Source organism: Lampris incognitus, chromosome 2 (assembly GCF_029633865.1).
Source record: "Lampris incognitus isolate fLamInc1 chromosome 2, fLamInc1.hap2, whole genome shotgun sequence".
Taxonomy (NCBI): Eukaryota; Metazoa; Chordata; class Actinopteri; order Lampriformes; family Lampridae; genus Lampris; species Lampris incognitus.
Window position 1 is genome coordinate 116,763,150 of NC_079212.1, and position 20,821 is coordinate 116,783,970.

A 20,821-nucleotide genomic window follows, 5' to 3' on the forward strand; every position below is an offset into this window, starting at 1 on the left:
ATTTAACACTATTTTCGAGTGGGACCAAATTATCTGAAATTGAGTTAAACTCAACTCTAGATGTCGAATTAACACTTTTTTTATTGTGTCCAAACCCACATGGCCAATAGACATGATTCTGACACTGATCTGATTCTGAGTGTCTCTCTCTGGTAATTTGTATAACCTCCATAGCTCCCAAACTGAGGGACTTCTCATCTGAATTTTCGTTGGCACTAGCTTAAAATTTTCCATCATTGGCACTAGCTTAAAACTAGTCAACGTTAGCTCCTCTTCTCGCCGTTCTAAATGCAAGTCTAAAGGCATAAACCTAAGTTTACGTTATTTAGCGGGAAAGGTCCATTTGTTTCTTCAAAGATATTTTATTCACATCTTTTGGCAACGCCTCAAAGTACGACTAGGCATGCCGCCATATTGATCGTCCTCATCGGATGCTACCAGTAGATGCCGCTTAATTGCCTCGAATGATTCATCAAAGCTGTGGACTTCCTGCCTGGAACAGTTCAGTTCAGGAAGAAGAAATAATGGCGACGCATCTAGGGTCCGAATTCCCTTGGACCGGAGGAAAACGAAGAAATTGCAACGGCAACATCGTGACAAAAATCAACGCAGGTCGAATTACAGGCCATGGTTTGAGCCGAGGGACGCAGGTAACAAATAAGAGTATATGATTTGGCCATTTAACGCCATCCAAAAGTTGAACTCGATACAGACCAGGGACTTGCGTTCCTACCGCTGCCTGTAAACGAAGACGTCTCTGCTGGGACCGTTGTAGGAGTTAACGCTTGGTGCTTGTGTTGTTTTGTCGTAGCTCGTTTGTGTCATTGACGGGCTATAAATAATTAAAGAAAAAAAAACCACACGCAAATAAATCCTGGTTAATTGCGTGATGTCGCTGACATCGCTACAAGAGTAGACGGCTAACTAGCTGTGCTGAAAGTGGTCTTTTGTTGTTAGCTTTCTGTTAGCATAGCTAATGAGCTAACCCCATGTCGATGCTATCGAAACGTTAATTTTGCTTTTGGGAGGGGCAGTCTGTACTGTAATCGTTTGGTTTCTTTAAGCTTCGTTGTAATTAGGGAGCCTTACGCACATTTCGACATATACAGTCATCTTGCCAATGTCAATAAGGTTGCTAATATTAGCAAGTGGGGTAACGTCAGCTAGCCGGGTTAGCTAGCTAAGCCAGCTAACGTTGAACAGCTCAGGTGATTACGTAACGACACAATAACCACTTTGGCCATAAAAGGAGACATAACACTGAGTGGTTTGTTGAAGTTAGTTTAACACTAAAATATATATTTATAATTGGCTGTGTAGTTGGCATTTATTAGTATATATTTGCGTTGACCATATTTTCTAACTTAAGACCAAAGTTGATGATTGACTAACGAGTCATTCTTCCATTTTACGCGTTGCTGCACCTGTGGCCGGTAGCACTAAACATATAATTTTCGTTAAGAATGCATTAAAGATTTCCTTACAATATTTCCTTCTTTTATGTCATTAATTAATTAACATTGTATTTATAAAATGTCTATGTAGTTAAAAAAAACTTGAGTCACAGTAAGTTGAATCAGTTCATCTGGACACAACGTTTATTGAGAGAAACGTTTCATCACTCATCTAAGTGACTTCTTCAGGCTGAACTGACTGCATGTACCCCCACCCTTATTAACAATACAGAGGCATCAAGACCCAAAACAACAATCCGTTTCATATGCAAATAAAGATTGTTGTTTTCGGTCGTTATGCCTCTGCATTGTGTATTGTTTGTTGTGTTGCAGTGTTGTTATTCTATGTTAAGTACACTGAGAGTGGCATGAAATCGGAGATAAAAATTCCCATGTATGTGCAAACCTTCATGGCCAATAAACATGATTCTGATTCCGATTGTTTATAAGGGTTGGGATACCTGCAGTCAGATGAGACTGAAGTCGCTTAGATGAGTGATAAAATGTTTCTCAATAAATGTTGTGTCCAGATGAACTGATTCAAATTTCTGTGATTTCCTTACATGGATTGTTCGGCATACATAAAGACAAAAAAACTTAAATAATTAACTAGCTAGCGTAGTTGTTATGTCCAGATTAATCCAATAAAACGGTCTTCAGTTCAGTCAACAAAGCAATTTAAAATGTTTACACCGCACTCGGTATTAATTGAAGCACTGAAACGATTAATCAATTAGTCAGCTGACAACATTTATCGATTTTTATTTTTGGCAATGTATTAATAGTTTTATATATTTATCAAGCATAAATGCCAAACATTTGCTGTTTACAGCCCCAGATTCCAAGATTTGTTTGCCTGTCTCTGATTTGTCTTATTAAAATGAATACCTTAGGGGGTTTTGGCTTCTGGTCGGACCAAGTAAACGGTTGTAAGACACCACTTTGGGCTATGGGAATTTACAGTTTGCATCAGTCATTATTTTCGATATTTTATAGATTGAAGAATAAGTAATATATTAATCAGTGCTGGAACTAATCTGTAACAACCCTACTACTTAATGGTTTTCCCTAATCAATAAATTGTATTTGTAATTATCTTGGGTGATTTCCTAAAATTGTGAAAACATTTTTAAAAAAAATCTTTTTAGCAGAAAAACTGAAGAGGTTTTGTGCAACCGACCACTGTGCAAACTTTGTAGCAACTATGTTCTAAGCAATTCAAAATGTTATTGTTTTGTGTATTCACTTTCCACCTAAATGATTCCCAGACATCCACCTCTTCTATCACACTACAATCACATAAGGTAATGGGAGTCTGTGGGGACTTTTCAAATTGGTGTCAATTGGGATTCATGGACATTTTAGCTAGTTTACTATCCAGTAGGCAGACGTGTACTGTGGTTAAATGCTGCTGATGCTGTCAGTATTATGTACATTTTAAATTGAAATAAGCACGGACATGGCAGTAGCTTACAAATGGTTCTTTGTTACACTCAATAGCCTTTAGCCTACAATAACTTAACTAAAATTATGTATTGATGTGGTTGATTTTATACAAAAGTTCAGGTGTCTATAACAATGTGTTTAGTTATGCCTAGTCTAATACTTTTCTCTAAAGTCCCAGATCCATAAAACATTGATCAAAGTTTTTGTGTGCATGTATGTGTGTGGAAAGGCTTTCTGGATATTTCATTAGCAGCAATTGCTACAACACTAAAAGCTACCTTAGAGAATGTGCGCCTGTTGCAGGCTGCTATTTCATGTTGTGTTCACAACACAGCAAGTCTAATAGATAGTAACCTTGAGAGGTATCCACACTAAAGACAGTACAGTTTGCACAAATGGTATTAAACTTTAAACTTTTGTGTAGATTGCTTCAGCTAGTCACAGAAATATGAATATATCAATAACGTACCACCATTATTCTGAGGGAATACTATACTTTTGATATTGATGTAGCCAAAACTACCTAGTTGTTGATATTGCCTGTTGATATTGCCATGTGATGACCTGGCGGCCTGTCCAGGGTGTCTCCCTGCTTGTCGCCCAATGACTGCTGGGATAGGCTCCAGCATCCCCGCTACCCTGAGTAAGGATAAGCGGTTTAGATAATGGATAGATGCATTATTCTGAGGGAACACTATACTTTTGATATGAATGTAGCCAAAACTACCTAGTTGTTGATATTGCATTCTCAATATGAAGTATATTGCATTCTCAGTATGAAATAAGGCTTACTTCAAGTAAGTCACACTCGGGCACGGTACGAAGCAATAGCACCTAATATGAAAACCTAATATGAAACTCACTCATGTTTAGCAGGCTGAAAATTCTCCACAAGGGGACCTTAGCACATGCACAGCACCAGGGCTGCTATGTAAGATTGGTGCTTCCCATCAGTGACACTGTGTACCCATGTTAATTATGTGTAAAACCTCTGACATTATCCTTTACAGTCCTTTTTTTAAAATGGAGTTCGTAAATAGAACAATAAATCTTGGTTCCGGTTTTCCATTGTGTTTTTAAGTGCTTGTTTTGCACACTGGTGGAAGATGTCTGTCCTCAAGTAACTCCGACTTACTTTGTCTCCACTTCTTGTTAAGCGTGACACAGACCAAACCTTACGCCATCAAAAAGTTTGATTTCGCAATTTAAATGGGTGTGTCGAGAAGAAAAGTCTTTGTTTATCTTATCATTTCCATAAAACGAAATGCTCAGCATTTTGGATATTATGTAGGTCCTTGTCATGAGTTTTGCTCTGTGGATAGACTATGTTGGTTGTGATACCTGAGTTCAGGGGAACTTGCGCACAATATCTGTGAAGGTGGATGAAAGAAGATATATTTTGCAGTGGTTTTGAATTCAAATAAAGATCTATGAGATTCACATGATGTGCAGACCCAGATGTTGTGGTGTTTTCCTTGCTGGTGGTTGGATGGTAAAGTTTACTGTTGTGTACCTAGTATAGACTATGTTTTTTCTTCGCATCCCTGTCCTTTCCTCTTCCCGGGGCTGGCATAGACGTTGGGTCACTCCTAGGTGCTGTGACCCTACCAATCTCATCTATCCCACTCTCCACTCACGTTGAGCAGGTGGTGACGGGAGGGCTCTGGAATTGCCAGTCTGCGGTGCTGAAAGCTGAGTTTATCTCAGGCTACGCATCCTTGCTCTCCCTCAACTTTCTTGCTCTAACTGAGACCTGGATCATGCCAGAAAACACTACCGCAGCTCTGTCTGATGTGTACTCTTTTTCTCACACTCCCAGAGCTGGGAGGCGGGGTGGTGGTGCTGGCCTGCTAATCTCCCTGAAATGGAAATACTCTCTTGTTTCCATTCCACAATTTTCTCCGCCCTCTTTTGAATTTCATGCTGTTACTGTCTCTTATCCAGTTAAACTCACCGTTGTGGTCGTGTCCCACCCACCAGGCCCCCTTGGTGAGTTTCTGGAGGAGCTTGACACACTTGTCTCGCACTTCTCTGTTGATGACTCTGCACTTATCCTTCTCGGTGACTTCAACATCCACACTGACAAGCTAGATCCTCTTTTTTCTTTCCTCTCCTCTTTTGACCTTCACCTCTCACCCTCTCCTCCTACCCACAAGGCCGGCAACCAACTGGATCTTATCTTTACTAGACACTGTCCTATTTCCAATCTCTCTGTTACTCCCCTCCAGCTCTGACCACTATTTCATGTCCTACTCTCTCTCCCTCTCTTCACCCCCCTCAGCCCCTCCCCCTACCCACATGGCATCCACCCGTAGACACCTCTGTTCTCTCTCCGCTACTGATCCTTCTTCCTCTGTTAACTTTATCCTTCCTACACCTGAATCTTTCTCTCTCCTACCCCCGGACACTGCTACTGAGCTTCTTCTTTCTACCCTCTCCTCTTCTCTGGACAATCTCTGTCCCCTCACCTCCAGGCCTGCACGCCCAACACCACCTGCCCCTTGGCTGTCTGACTCAGTATGTACTGACAGACAGAGCCTAAGAGTGGTAGAGTGCAAATGGAGAAAAGACAAACTCCCAGAGGACCTTTTCAACTTCCAATGTCTTCTTTCCACTTTCTCCTCCTCCCTTTCTGCTGCTAAGGCTGCCTTCTATCGCTCTAAAATCCTGTCCTCTGCCTCTAATCCTAAGAAACTCTTTGAAACCTGCTCTACACTTCTTCAACCCCCACCTCCTCCTCCTACTTCCTCCCTTCTCCCTGATGACTTCACTAACTTCTTTGACAAGAAAGCAAACGACATCAGATCCTCCTTTTCTCACCACCCAGTTAGTGCTGCTTGCACTATCCCACCCTCTGCACCCTCCCTCACCTCTCCACGTCCCACCCTATCCCACCTCGCTCCCCTCTCCCCCGACGAGGTCCTCAACCTCATAACATACAGTCACCCCACCACATTCTCCCTTGACATTGCCCCCCCTCTGTTCTTCAGTCTATAGCACCTGAACTCCTTCCCTTTCTAACCCTCCTCATCAACACCTTCCTCCTGGCAGGATGCTGCACTCTGTGAAAGCAAACTCTCTCCTCTGTCATGATACTCCTGGACCTGTCAGCTGTGTTCGACACAGTGAACCACCAGATCCTCCTCTCTACCCTTGAGGGGCTGGGTGTCACAGGCTCTGCACTCTCAATGTTTGCATCCTACCTGACGGGTCACTCCTACCAGGTGACATGGAGGGGATCTGTGTCGCAGACTGACTACAACCATTCCACAGGGTTCGGTTCTGAGTCCTCTCCTTTTCTGCCTGTACACGACATCCCTGGGTTCTGTTATTCGCTCGCATGACTTCCCTTACTATTGTTATGCCGATGACACCCAGCTGATCTTGTCCTTTCCTCCCTCTGACACACAAGTAGAGATACGCATTGCTGCATGCTTGACTGACATCTCGGAGTGGATGGTGACACACCACCTGAAGCTCAGTCTGGACAAGACAGAGCTGATGTTCCTCCTGGGGAAAGGTTGCCCGCACCAAGACCTGGCCATCACCATTGACAACACCGTGGTGACGCCAACTCGGACTGCGAGGAATCTGGGTGTGATCCTGGACAACCAACTTTCATTTGCTGCAAACGTTGCATCGGTTGCTTGCTCCTGCAGATTTCTCCTCTATAACATCAGGAGGATTCGCTCATTCCTCACCGATGAGATGGCACAGGTGCTCATTCAGGCTCTGGTCAACTCCCAGCTGGACTACGGCAACTCCCTTCTTGCTGGTGCCCCGGCGTTGGCCATCAGACCTCTGGAGTTTGTTCAGAAAGCTGCAGCTCGTCTGGTGTTCAACCGCCCAAAGTTCTCCCACACAACTCCCCTTCTCATGTCCCTACACTGGCTCTCAGTAGCTGCTCGCATCCAGTTTAAGACTCTGGTGCTAGCCTACAAGGCAGTGACAGGAACAGCTCCTTCCTATCTCCAGGCCATGGTCAAGCCCTACACCCCCGCCCGACCACTTCGCTGTGCTGCCTCAGGACGCCTGGTTGCCCCGTCGCTCAGAGGCCCCTGCTGCCGATCGACGCGGTCACGGCTCTTTTCTGTGCTAGCCCCACAGTGGTGGAATGAACTCCCCACTGATGTCAGGACAGCGGAGTCGCTGCCCATCTTTTTGCGCAGGTTGAAAACTCACCTCTTCAAGAACTGCTACCCTGTTACTTGTTCTTAGCACTTATTTTATTCACTCATTTAAAAAATTTAAAAAAATCTCTTCTTGCGCTTTTACTTTAGCACTGGTTTTGCTCTTAGATGCTTGTTTAGATGCACTTATGACCTCTGATGACTAGTAGTTCTCCTGATTTCCTGCATTAAATGCACTTATTGTAAGTCGCTTTGGATAAAAGCGTCGGCTAAATGACTGTAATGTAATGTGTTGGTCTGCAAAGTAATAGGAGTGAGACTAACCTCAAAACAACCGACATGAGCAAAAATAAGGCCCATTAAATCTACTTGGGCCATAAACAAGTAAAAGAAATGAATGAAAGTTGATCAGAAACCATTTTAATTTCACCTTTCATTTTGCCTGTGCTTGTGTGTTGTAGCTCCCAGGGAGTCTGCTCCAAGAGAGGGACAAAAGGGCTAAGTGGCATGGCATCCCCACTCTGCTGCAGAAGCTCTATGAAAGCAGCCATCCCAATAGTGACCTCTCAAATACTCACAGCTTACTGAAGGTAACTGCTACAATGCTCAGACTACCTTGTTCATCAGTCGGGTCTTACTAGTATTGGCTTTAGCCCACTCGCCATCTAATGATCTACTGTAGTAGCCAAAAAGGGGATTGAACGATAGTAAATGACAAGTACATTGTTGTGGTTATCAGGTGTTGTCATCCCAGCTCTCCATGGAGGCCATGTCTTTTGTCACAGAGGACAGGAAGACAGCTCAGGAATCTACCTTCCCCAACACATACACCTTTGATCTCTTTGGTGGAGTAGATGTAAGTTAATATACCATGTGCATAATGTTGCAGTGTTAGTTGGCTGAGTGAAACAAAATCATGTTTCCACAGCTGAGCCAATGGTTTTTGCTTGTCAAATTCATTGTAAGATATAAAAAAATTACTAAAAAATATGTATTTTTTTATTTTTCTTGAAGCTGCTTGTGGAGATCTTGATGAGACCCACTCTCACTATGCAGAAGAAAAAACCCAAAAGTGAGTAGTTTCAACATCACATAGACCTAGACGGGTGATACTCACCCATCTAAAATGGAGAGCCATGTGTATACAGCTTTCTCTCCAACCCCACACCACTAACACTTCAACCAGACAGGAGGATTCATTAATGAAATCAGCTGGTGTAATATTGGGTTGGAAGGAAAGCCTATATACACATGACTCCATGGTGCATGATTGAGTTTGGTCGACATTATTTTGTGTCAAGAGAACATGTCTGAATGTTCTCATTCATCCAGGTCATGGTTTTCCAAAGGAGTTGAATCAAGTGCAGCTGAACTTGGTATCAGAGTAAGCTATACTAGACCAAGCTGGACTTGGTATCAGGGTAAGCTATACTAGACCAAGCTTGGTCTAGTAAGAAAGGCACAAACTGAGGAAGCCTCTTGGATGAGAGGCGAAACGTCTTCACGGATATATACCAAGTCCAGTTGCACTTGATTCAACTCTTTTGGATGTGTCAAGAGAAGTTTTTAACGGGTAGAATGTCGATATATTTTTATGTGCAGTGTTGAATATGTATTTAATACTTTTTTGATGATTTATGGCATTTTAAAAATTGTTTGTGTGTTTGCCTTCACAGTGAATGATGACTTGGTCAAGGACTGCCTTAGTGTTCTCTACAACTGCTGTATATGTGTAAGCATCTAATTATACCATTTGAATACACCACAAAATTGTCAAAGAAGGTTGAATCAGTTCATTTGGATACATTTATTGACAGATAGGTTTCATCGCTCAACTAAATTACATCTTCAATCTAAACTGACTGCAGGCATCCCCAACCCTTATGAACAATATAGTACAATACAACTAACGACTGAAACCAATGACCAGTTTCATATGCAAATATGGGTGTGACCAATGATCATGTATGTATACTATTCACAGAGGATTAGGGATTGTTGCAATTACAGCATTGTAAAATGACAATGGGCCGTCCGGGTAGCATAGCAGTCTATTCCATTGCCTACCAATACGTGGATCGCCAGTTCAAATCCCTGTGTTACCTCCGGCTTGGTCGGTTGTCCCTACAGACACAGTTGGCCGTGTCTACGGGTGGGAAGCCGGATGTGGGTATTTGTCCTGGTCGCAGCACTAGTGCCTTCTCTGGTCATTCGGGGGGGGGGGGGGGGGGGTAGCGTGATCCTTCCACGCACTATGTCCCCCTGGCAAAACTCTTCACTGTCAGGTGAAAAGAAGCAGCTGGCAACTCTGCATGTATCGGAGGAGGCATGTGGTAGTCTGCAGCCCGCCCTGGATTGGCAGAGGGGGCAGAGCAGCGACAGGGACAGCTCGGAAGAGTGGGGTAGGTATAATTGGGGAGGAAGAAGAGGGAAAAATCCAAAAAATTACTGCAACAGATGTGTAACGACCGAAATCAACAACCAGTTTCATGATCAAATATGGGTGTGCCCATTAACTAGAGTTTCAATTGAAACCCTAGTTAATGAAACGGGTCTTTGGATTCGGTCGTTATCTGTTGCCATCTTATGCAAATATGGGTGTGACCGTTGATCGTGTGTACTATTCACAGAAGATTAGGGATTGTTGTAATCACAGCATTGTAAGATGGCAACAGATGTATAACGACCGAAACCAATGACCAGTTTCGTGATCAAATATGGTTGTGCCTATTAACTAGAGTTTCGTACTATTTCCCAACCATCTGTGAATAGTACACGTTGCCATCGAAACTCTAGTTTGATCATGAAACTGGTCATTGGTTTCGGTCGTTATACATCTTTTGCCATTTTACAATGCTGTGATTGCAACAACCCCTAATCCTCTGTCAATAGTACACATGATCAATGGTCACACCTGTATTTGCATATGAAACTGGTCGTTGGTTTCAGTCATTAGGCACTATAGTGTACCGTATTGTTTGTAAGGGGTGGGGATACCTGCAGTCAGTTTAGACTGAAGATGTCACTTAGTTGAGTGATGAAACATCTGTCAATAAACGTATCCAGATGAACTGATTCAACCTTATATGATTTTCTTACCTGTATTATTGAGTATGCATCCAGACACCACAACATTGTCCGCCTCTTTGCAGAGATTACTGTGTAATTGTGTGGATTCCTCACACAGAGAGTGAGCGAAAATCTATTTCCTTGTAACAGTTGAATTAATATGAAACTCTTCTGTTTTCAGACGGAAGGAGTCACAAAGAGTCTGGCAGCAAGGGAGGACTTTGTACTTTTTCTCTTTACCCTGATGACAAACAAGAAGACCTTCCTACAGACAGCAACCCTTATTGAGGATATTTTGGGAGTCAAAAAGGTCAGAGCAGTACTTTGATTAAATATTCAACAAAAACTAGTTGATGGTGCGTTGATTATGGAGTAAGTAAGAATGAAATTACTCAATTGTAAATATTGTCCATCGTGTAAACTAGGCATCACCATTGTTTCAGTTCCCCTTAAAATATGCAATCTCCTGTTTGAGTATAACTAAGGCTACAATGAGACTATGGGTGTCCTCACACTAGGTGATCCGTACTGTGCCTGAGTATATTTGACCCACAAAGTCCAGTTTGTTTGACTAGTGTGATTACTGTGTACCGTGCCCTGGCTCGCATGAAGAGGTGGGCTCGGGAACAGTACGCGTCTAGTGTGATCACAGAAAGTTGAATCAGTTCATCTGGACACAAAAGTTTATTGAGAGAAACGTTTAATCACTCAGCTAAGTGACCTCTTCAGTCTCAACTGACTGTAAGTATCCCCACCCATATAACCAATACAGTGGCATAACGACCGAAAACAACGATCGGTTTCATATGCAAATTGCTGTGACCATTAACTAGTTACAATGAGAATGTGTACTATTCACAGAGGATTGGGGAAGAGTTGCAGTCACAGCATTGTAAAATGGCGACCGATGTACTCTTAGCCCCCCTCCCCCCTGTTCAGGGATGGTCATTCCCTCTTCACATCGATGGCCTCTTTGACTCCCTGTTCAAACCAGCGTTCCTCTGTATATAGGATGTGCACCATGTGCACTGACACAGGCCAGTGGCTGAGGGGCCAGGAACCGAGGGGGGGGCTGGCTCACCACCTTACAATGCTGTGATTGCATCAATTCCCCAATCCTCTGTGAATAGTTCACGTGGCCATTGTAACTCTAATTAATGGTCACGGCAATTTGCATATGAAACAGATTGCTGGTTTTGGTTGTGGCAACTGCTGGTTTCAGTTGTTATGCAGCTGTGCTGTTTATAAGGTTGGGCATACCTGCAGTCAGTCAGCTGAGACAGACGAAGTCACTTCACTAGAACAACCGGGATTTCACTCATTACCTAAAACGACCATGGGCAATCCCAATGACCGTCGGTTTTTAAACTATATTCTGTCAAGATAAATACCCAATTGAGATATCAATGCATTGCATATGTTAGTATGTCTGTTAGGAAAGGACTGAAACCAAAATTAACATTTTAACAACTATACTATTTTAAAAAAAAATTAAACTTAAGAGAGACATGGTTGAACTTGAATAGCTAAATTGGAAAAAGTGAAAATGTTGCCTGAAAAACAAAACGGAAAACACATATTGCTAATCTAACAAATGTAACAAGGCTTGTAAAATTTAAAAAAAGAACTGAAAATAAATATTGAAACAGTCCTAAACAATGACCGGAACTTAAAAACTACTAGAATGACGGCTTTTACATTTTATGTTCTGTCAAGATAAATACCCAATTGAGATATTAATGCATTGCATATGTTAGTATCTTTAAGAAACGACTGACACCAAAATCAGAAATTTTCAAAATCGCCCTACATCTGTAGGGTGTTTGGGCTCAGCCTTTGGGTGAGGAGCTCGGGCATCCAGAGGGAGCTTGGAATAGAGCCGCTGCTCCTTCGTGCCAAAAGGAGCCAGTTGAGGTAGTTTGGTCATCTGATTAGGATGCCTCCTGAGCGCCTTCCTTGGGAGGTTTTCCGGGCACGTCCAACTGGGAGGAAACCCCGCGGTACACCCAGAACTCGCTGGAGGGACTACATGTCCAGTCTGACCTGGGAATGCGTTGGGATCCCCCAGGAGGAGCTGGAGGACGTTGCTGGGGAGAGGGATGTCTGGAGTGCCCTACTTAGCTTGCTGCCACCGCGACCCGACCCTGGAGAAGCAGCTGATAATGAGATGAGATGACACCAAAATTAACATTTTAACAACTTTAATGCTATTTTTCAAACAATTTAAAATCGCTGCTGTCCAACGCCTGTAAATACTGCAATGCATCGGTGGTAGTCATGGTGCGTCTGAAACGGCGTCTGTAACCAGACATGTTGGCAATAATGAAAAATCAAGTTTAGACTATTACTCTGCACTGGAGAATGCTAGTTTGTTCCTAGGACAGAGCAATGAACTTCGCGAAGGACATGATGCGACCAACACACGTCATAAATAGTGACATGACACACACAATCACAAGCAAATTACATAGTCATTTTAGGTTAGGTAGATCTTATCATAGCTTCTTTTTTTTGTGCAATTGATATAAAACTAATTTTAATGCAAATATATGCAATTTTAGGACCATTCAGTGAGTGGCAAGTCTGTATCTTTTTTTTTTCTCACCCCACAAACTTATTAAACTTTGAAAATCCAAAATGACTGGCTTGATCATTTTAGTTTTAAATGAGTGATGAATTGTTTCTCCCGCTAAATGTTGTCCAGATGAACTAATTCAACTTTCTGGGACTGTTGAAGATTTTCCATGACAGTTGCATAGTAAGATCCCATTTCACAATAACTTAATCCATGGTTCGTTATTTATGACGTTGATCTACACTGTCATGTTGATTTGTAATGTCATTTGAAGATAAAATCTCATCAAGATCAGTGAATACCTTTAGGAACTGCTGCCCCATAACGTGGAAGCAGTGTACAAGGTAAATCAAAATGAAAATGTTGGTGGGGGGGTTGCACAGGGGAAACCTGGGAAGCTGTTGGTAAAGGTTATTCAGTGAGTGCATTGAACGGGTCTGCATTTCGTGCTGGCCAATTATTTGTCATTTTATTCACAAAAAAGTAAGTATATGCCATTAAGAAGATTAGCCCTTCGAATAAATGAACAACCATCGTGTTTTAGTAGGTGACCAAGTTCATGTAGACCAACCCCAGGACCTGATGAAGGCCCAAACATGGCATCTCCCTCTTTGTTGCTTTGGTACTAATCCATGTGTTGACCTCTTTCAGGAGATGATTCAGCTAGAGGGCATCCCAAATCTGTCAGGCCTGGTCCAGAGCTTTGACCAGCAGCAGCTGGCCAATTTCTGTCGCATCCTGTCAGTCACTATTTCAGAGCCTGATGTTGGGAATGATGACAAGCATACCCTCCTGGCCAAAAATGCCCAACAGAAACGCAATGCCAGCCCCTCAAGGGCAGAGGTGAACCAGGGTATGTTTTATTTGGACCGTGTCGGCCAAAAGGTACATAAGTATTGAGTCCTTGCGAAAGAATGGATGTTTAGATGACATTAAACCCTTTCATGTTTCCACTAGTAACCCTGCTGAACATCCCAGGCTTCATTGAGCGACTATGTAAACTGGCCACTAGAAAGGTGTCTGAGGCCACAGGGACATCTAACTTTCTGCAAGAGCTGGAGGACTGGTACACATGGTTGGACAGTGCTCTGGTGCTAGATGCCCTTATGCAGATGGCTACTGAAGAGGCTGAACAAAGTAGCACTGGTGAGATGGGAGGTCTCGAGGGGAAAAATAAATTACTCACTCTGACTCTTCTTAACTGGATCAGTTTTGGTTGATTGGGACTTGTACTTTTCTTTTCCAGAGTCATCAGATGAGAGTTCTCTAGCCACCAGTCCTCTCAGACACCGCCTGCCCCAGTCCATGAAAATTGTCCATGAGATCATGTACAAAGTAGAGGTGCTCTATGTGCTGTGTGTACTTCTCATGGGTCGACAGAGGAATCAGGTAAATTTGTCAGAATAATGGGCACAGTTCCCTTCCTTGGCTGTGTTTTATGCTCAAATGTGGCATGCAAGTAGAGTGGAGCCCTTATCCCCCTGGGTGTGTGTGTGTACATGTGTGCGTGCGTGTGTGCGTGCATGTGTGTGTCTGTGGCTAATCTTGCTGGATGTATCAGCCTAAAATCTTTTGTGCACAGTTGTGTGTGAAGAACCTCTCGTGGTTGCCGTGATTCAAAACGTTCGAGAACGTTTGTTCTCGCTATCGCCACTCCCTCTCTCCATTCACTCTCTATCTCGCTTGACCAATGCTGCTCTCCATTGCTGCCCGATCGAAGTCAACAGTGTGCATGTGCAAATCACAACTACGGTTGAGTCGGATTGGTCAGCAACAGTGTCAAACCCAAAACATGTATTCAGGTATGAGTCTTGAAAGTAAACAAGAAGTCGATCATATTTCGCAAGCCAGAGAATTTTTCACTGCTGATCTCAGCACAAGAGAACTGGAGGAACACTGCATGAACCAAAGATAATTCACCTTGGTGCCCATGCGTCAAGTACCATACTCTCCAATGTTTTAAAACTTTACTATAAACCACCATACCCCTCTGACCATCAGTGGTATGGATGTGGAGAGAGTCAACAGTGTTAAGTTCCTGGGAGTTCACATCACAGAGGACCTCTCCTGGTCCTCTCATGTCACTGCGCTTTCCAAGAAGGCCCAGCAGCACCTTCACTTCCTGTGACGTCTGAAGAAGGCGAGTCTCCCCCCACCCATCCTCATTACATTCTACAGAGGCACCATAGAGAGCATTCTGACCAGCTGTATCACTGTCTGGCATGGGAACTGCAAGGCCTCCAACCGCAGATCCCTACAGCAGGTAGTGAAGACAGCTGGAAAGATCATAGGAACTGCTCTCCCATCCATCCAGGCCATCTTTGACACACGGTGCACCCAGAAGGCTCGTGGCATTGTGAAGGACCCCACCAACCCTTCCCACATCCACTTCACCTTCCTATCCACTGGCAGGAGGTACCAGAGCATCTGTGCTGCCCCCACCAGACTATGCAACAGATTCATTCCTCAGGCTGTGAGGTTCCTCAACAGCCTGAACACTTAGACCTTCCATAAAATGACTTTTTGACCGTCTTACTCACTGTCCGTGTCAGGTGTGCTTGAGATGTTTAGGTCTGTGAAGTAATTGTAATTCTTGTTTTTAATGCACTTTTTGTATTTGATATTTATTGTGTTATTTGTTTTTATGTGACATTTCTCAGTAGCTACAATAAAACACTTCCCATGGCTGAGCTATGTTTTTTTAACCTGTTTTATGAATGAAAGTCAATCAGCAAAGCAGCCATTTGCCTTCGTTCATTTTCTATCATGAAAACTGCAACAGTTAAACACATTTGAAGTCTTATGGTTTTATTGCTTTAGAATGAATGAAAGTCAATCAGCAGAGCATCCATTTGCCTTCATTCATTTTATATCCTGAAACCGTGATGGTTAAACACATTTGAAAATTTTTAATAAGGGCTTTTACATTGGTCGCATTCGTGCGAGGGTCTGCCTAGGAGGCTGCGCATCCACAGATTGACAGGCAAAATGGTTTTATTAGGTAGGTTTTTTAACTTGAGTGCTGCATATTAAAAAACATTGTTTTCCCCATATGTCCTGTCAGTCGACTTGGGCGCAGCGTAAAAGTCTTATAATGGCAGGAAAAACAGTATTTTTATCCATGTGTGCGTGCATTCCCCTTCTCCCGGTACGTGAAAAAAGGGATGGTTTGTTGCCAATTTCGAACACCAGAGAAGGGTAAATAACGTATGCCTGGCAAAGAGCTATTCTGTACTGAATGCATTCCTCTGGTTTACTTTTGTTTTTTGTTTTGTAATTATTTTTTCTTCTTCTTCCTTCACAGGTCCATAAGATGCTGGCTGAGTTCCGTCTTATCCCTGGGCTAAATAACCTGTTTGATAAGCTGATTTGGAGGAAGTACACAGCTTCCAATCATGTGGTGCATGGCCAGAATGAGAACTGCGACTGTAGTCCAGTATGACGTTATTGCATGCATGATTTTCCTTGAATCTGGCTTGTCTCAAAGATACCGGTTTGAATATAAGGATTTTTCATGTCTTCTCTCTCAAACTTTCCTCTCCATAGGAAATCTCTTTCAAAATCCAGTTTCTGCGATTACTCCAGAGTTTCAGTGACCACCATGAGTAAGTAGACCTTAAACCAATCTCTTACACCTTGACACTGAGCCACAATTGCTTTTTGTTTTTCTGGGTGTTTTTTTATTTTCCTTTCTCCCTCAAAAAATGTCCACTCTCTTTCAGAAACAAGTACTTGCTGTTGAATTGCCAGGAGCTGAATGAATTGAGTGCCATCTCCATGAAGGCCAACATCCCTGAGGTGGATGCCCTGGTCAACACTGACAGGAGCCTGGTGTGCGATGGCAAAAAAGGCCTCCTCACACGCCTCCTTACTGTCATGAAGAGGGAACCTCCAGATTCCTCATTCAGGTCTGCATTATAGCTAAGGAATACACTGTTGTGTTTTTTTTTTTTCTGAATTAGCTGAGATTCGTTGCAGTCCTTGTCTCTGTAATAGGTCCCTTTCACACTTGAAAGTCCAAACCAAGGTCTGAACCAGAGTCTGGTTCTGGTGCTTTCACATCTGTTATTTTATAATCATTAGGTTCAGGACTTTTGCTTTCATACCAGCGGACCTTGACTTGAACTTTTGGCTCGTTGTTGCCGCCAGGTGCGCTCGTTGTTGCCAGGTGCACTCGTTGTTGCCAGGCGCGCTCGCTGTTGCTAGGTGTTACTGTTTGTGTTTGTTTTATCACTTCCTATGATTGATCCGAAAGTCCAAACCTTTGATTTCACATTAGACATTCATGAACCTTGGTCTGAACCGAGACTACCTCCTGAGCTTGGACCAAAGACCGAGTCTTTGATCCCTGTACCCTGGTCCAAGAGGTTTCACACCTGGCAATCTGGTTCGGACTTTTCTGGAAAGTCTGAACTAAACAACATAAGTGTGAAAGGGCCCTAAAAATGTACTTATGTCTAGATTTGTCTCCTACTTGTTTGTTCTTCACTATAGATTCTGGCAGGCAAGGGCTGTGGAAAGTTTCCTCAGAGGAGCCACCTCCTATGCAGACCAGATGTTCCTCCTAAAGAGAGGACTACTAGAGGTAAAAACTCACTACAGTAAGATTTTATTTAGCGGATCTCCTTTTAACATGCAGACACTGTCCTAAATGGTCCTAAATTTCTTGCTTGTCTCTTAACTTGGATCAATTTCCCCCAACATGGTTATTCATGTTCAGCCTCTTATCTTTCTACAGCACATCCTGTTCTGTATTATAGACAGTGGCTGTACATCCCGAGATGTTCTACAGAGCTACTTTGACCTGCTTGGAGAGCTCATGAAGTTTAACATAGATGCCTTCAAGAGATTCAACAAATATGTCAACACTGAGGAGAAGGTACCACTCTTAGCTTCTATATCATAGAACCTTTAACATCCCGTTTGACCAAAATTTAATGTGGTAGTCATGCAATGACAGCCTTGAACACATAACACACATAATGGTCATATGGTTTTGTCTCTTATCTGAAGTTTCAGACCTTCATGACACAGATCAACAGTTCTCTGGTGGATTCCAACATGTTGGTGCGCTGCATCGTCCTTTCCCTTGACCGCTTTGAGAATCAAACTGAAGATGTCAAAGGTTAAAAAAAAGTCTTTGCCTCCTCATGGCTAATAGCAATTAATAAGAATTGCCTGTGACTGCTTTTTAGCCACCATGTAGTGAACTTAAAAAGTTAATTTTCCTTTGGAGAATGGATGTCGCAGGAGAATGATTACAGGTTTAAACAACCAGTACCTGTCAGGTTGTTGGAAAAACTTAATAAGAAATTGATTTAAAAATGTTTTTGTTTTTGTTTTTTTTTTTCCCCCAACAATTTTTTTTTTGTATAGCTTGTCTCTCTTTTGAACAAACTGTTGTGGGGGACCAAGATATAATGGGGTGTAATGATGACTTATAAAATGCATATTCCATCCAGTTCCTGTTTTGTCTGGGATTTTTTTTTTAAGCTAGATGTAGTAATGTTTGATATTTTATTTGGGCCAGTACGATAAGTGAGAATTTTTACTCTTTGTAGAATTTTTTAATTAATCGTGGCATCCTGTGTGCCTGTGTTTGTTCTAGTTATGGAGGTGCTGTCAGAGTGCTGCCTGCTGTCTTATATGGCCAGAGTGGAAAACAGGCTATCCTTCCTTTTTAGACTTGTCAACATCATCAACGTACAGACACTCACACAGGTCTTGTTTTAATTTCTCTTCTCTCCCACACTTACTGCAACTCATGCAGGTCTTGGTGATATTAGAATGAGGAAGCTTTGACAGAATCCAGATAAGCATTCTGTCAAGAACTTGGTGTAACAATTTATTTCATGTTGCATTTCACTGTCTTATCGTGATATTAAGCACTTTACAAATCATCTTTCCATACTGTCAGCTTTCAGTCTGACTTTGCTTTCCTGTGCACCCCTCAGGAGAATGTGAGCTGTCTCAACACCAGCCTGGTAATCCTGATGCTGGCCAGAAGGAGGGCAAAGCTGCCCTTCTACCTCAGTGCCCTTCGAGAGAAAGAGTATGCTGAGAAGTACCCCGGCTGCCTGCTCAACAATTTCCACAACCTACTGCGCTTCTGGCAGCGCCACTACCTCAACAAGGACAAAGACAGCACTTGTCTAGAGAACGTAAGTGGCCCTCATTCTCTTCCCTTGATCAAGTGTAGTACAGTTGAGGATCAGCAAGTAATAGCCAAGTTTGACTGCAACCCCTTGTTCACTTGGCATCAACACACAGTCTTGAGAGAAGATATCAGCAATCGCCGATTGTTGGGCTGACTGTAGTCGGTAGGAAAATTTTGACACATCACCCAACACTAGTGATGTGTGTCTATCTGTACTGATGATGGATAGCGAAGGTATATTTTGACACATGTAGGAGGTGCGAGTCTGATTTTGTTGAGTGGTATCCAGCTACATTCCAGATGTTTGTGAATTGTCAGGTGTGATAGGGGTTTGTGTCACATGCATGAGTTGTTTAGTCTATTGTAGCCTGCTTAAACTCGAATTATACTTTTCACGTCAATGGCTTCTGTGAGCACAGACAGTATTGACACCGATGTGCGCTTTATGAGTTTGCCTGTATGCTTGAACTTCACACTTGTGTGTTCCCCAGTAGGCAGCATTTTTTTTAAAGAGTATTAAGAATAACCAAATACATCTGGAAACAGAAAATAAACAAAAGAACACAATGGTGTAAAACCTTCAGTATGTATCCACTTTTCATAAGGGATAATGCGTTTGGTTGTGTCTGTCTGTCTGTCCCTGTCCGTCTCTCTCTGTCCTATCTATGGTTGACTTGGATCGGGTTTGAGCGCAGCATATTAAAAGCTTTTTTTTCTTCATATTTCCTGTTCAGTCAACTTGTACACTGTGCAAAAGTCTTATAATGGCAGGAAAAACGCAGTTTTTTTTCTGTTCGTGTTTGTGTATCTGTCCGCTGCTAATCTCACATACTACTGGGCCTGTCAGCCTTATAATTTTTATGCACAGTTGTGACTCTTGACAGGGGTGGGCAATCTTATCCAGAAAGGGCTGGTGTGGGTGCAGGTCTTTGTTCCAACCAAGCTGTTACACACCTGTGTCTGCTAATCAAGTTCCTCAGCAAAGACTCTACTTTTGATTAGTGGGATCAGGTATGTAACTGCTTGGTTGGAACAAAAACCTGCACCCACCCTGGCCCTTTCTGGATAAGATTGCCCACCCCTGGATAGTCATACTTCTCAATCAGTCAGCATTGGTTATGTGCATAGCCCTTTAGACATGGTTGATAAGCTGATGACATTTCAGTTTCATCTGCACGAATGCAACGCTACAAACCTTTAAGAGCAACAGCCACCCAGAAAGCCTTCTGCGCTTCTGTGTACACAGATTTACATTAGAAATTGACCAGTAATGGGTTTTTCAAAGGTCAGTGCTGATTTTTAGAGGGTAATGGGGGGTCTATTCACTCATTTGTGACATATGGTTCTTGTTCATGAATTTAAGAAAATTAAGTAAATAAGACTTCTAACTGAGAGTAAAAGCTCTTCTTGATGGAGCGTTCCACGTCTTAATAGGGGAAATGATGTTTATTGTTCTTTTTTTGTGGACTAAACCATCTCTGCCTGTCTTCTCACCTCTTAGAGTTCCTGCATCCCCTTTAGCTACTGGAAGGAGACAGTGTCAGTGCTGCTGGGCTCAGACAGGACTTCTCTGTGTGCCATAGCCAGCTATATAGATGAGCCCTTCTTGGACCTGGACAGAGACCTGCTGGAGGATTGACCCCTAGCCTCATTGCACTGGGAAAGGGACTGATGGGGATAGGGGGGGCTGACAGGAGTGCAGACGCTTTATGTGGGCAAGGACTCATCTGAGCCAAACCTGGACAGGGTAACCCCCCTCTCACCTGGCCATCCAGGAAATGATATGTGCTGGATGTAAAGACTTATCTGTTTGTTGTATGTACCTTCACCTGGAGGCTGTCATTGAAGACGGGAGGGGACCTAACCTGTCTGGCTGTTGTCTTCTTGCCCTAGTTATTTTTTTCCCATAGCCTCAGAGGACATGAGGTGACAAACTATTTGTCCAATCAGATCTCCCCCCACACATAGACACACATGGTATAACATAGAC

General features: G+C 42.9%; 1 protein-coding gene across 2 annotated transcripts; it reads left to right on the forward strand.

Moving 5' to 3' along the window:
- The first annotated feature begins 441 nt into the window (after nucleotides 1–441).
- Nucleotides 442–20,482, forward strand: trpc4apa (transient receptor potential cation channel, subfamily C, member 4 associated protein a). Of its 2 annotated transcripts, none has more exons than XM_056273064.1 (18): nucleotides 442–650; nucleotides 7,492–7,620; nucleotides 7,770–7,886; nucleotides 8,045–8,102; nucleotides 8,707–8,762; nucleotides 10,281–10,409; nucleotides 13,326–13,527; nucleotides 13,632–13,820; nucleotides 13,921–14,063; nucleotides 15,979–16,110; nucleotides 16,221–16,279; nucleotides 16,397–16,582; nucleotides 17,169–17,259; nucleotides 17,395–17,553; nucleotides 17,688–17,799; nucleotides 18,283–18,395; nucleotides 18,629–18,835; nucleotides 20,333–20,482. In XM_056273064.1, exons 1-18 carry the CDS (start codon nucleotides 465–467, stop codon nucleotides 20,468–20,470), a joined length of 2,406 nt encoding a protein of 801 aa, XP_056129039.1. In that variant the 5' UTR covers nucleotides 442–464; the 3' UTR covers nucleotides 20,471–20,482. The 2 variants fall into 2 exon arrangements, with proteins under 2 accessions (XP_056129039.1, XP_056129040.1); XM_056273065.1 differs by having other exon boundaries at nucleotides 17,413–17,553.
- The last annotated feature ends 339 nt before the right edge of the window (nucleotides 20,483–20,821 follow it).

Bases quoted from the DNA above. Each gene is read 5' to 3' on its own strand.
- trpc4apa (XM_056273064.1), top strand. From the start codon at position 465: ATGATTCATCAAAGCTGTGGACTTCCTGCCTGGAACAGTTCAGTTCAG. The intron at 14,064-15,978 runs GTAAATTTGTCA...CTTCCTTCACAG, and splicing joins TGGGTCGACAGAGGAATCAG to GTCCATAAGATGCTGGCTGA. The intron at 17,260-17,394 runs GTAAAAACTCAC...ATTCATGTTCAG, and splicing joins TAAAGAGAGGACTACTAGAG to CCTCTTATCTTTCTACAGCA.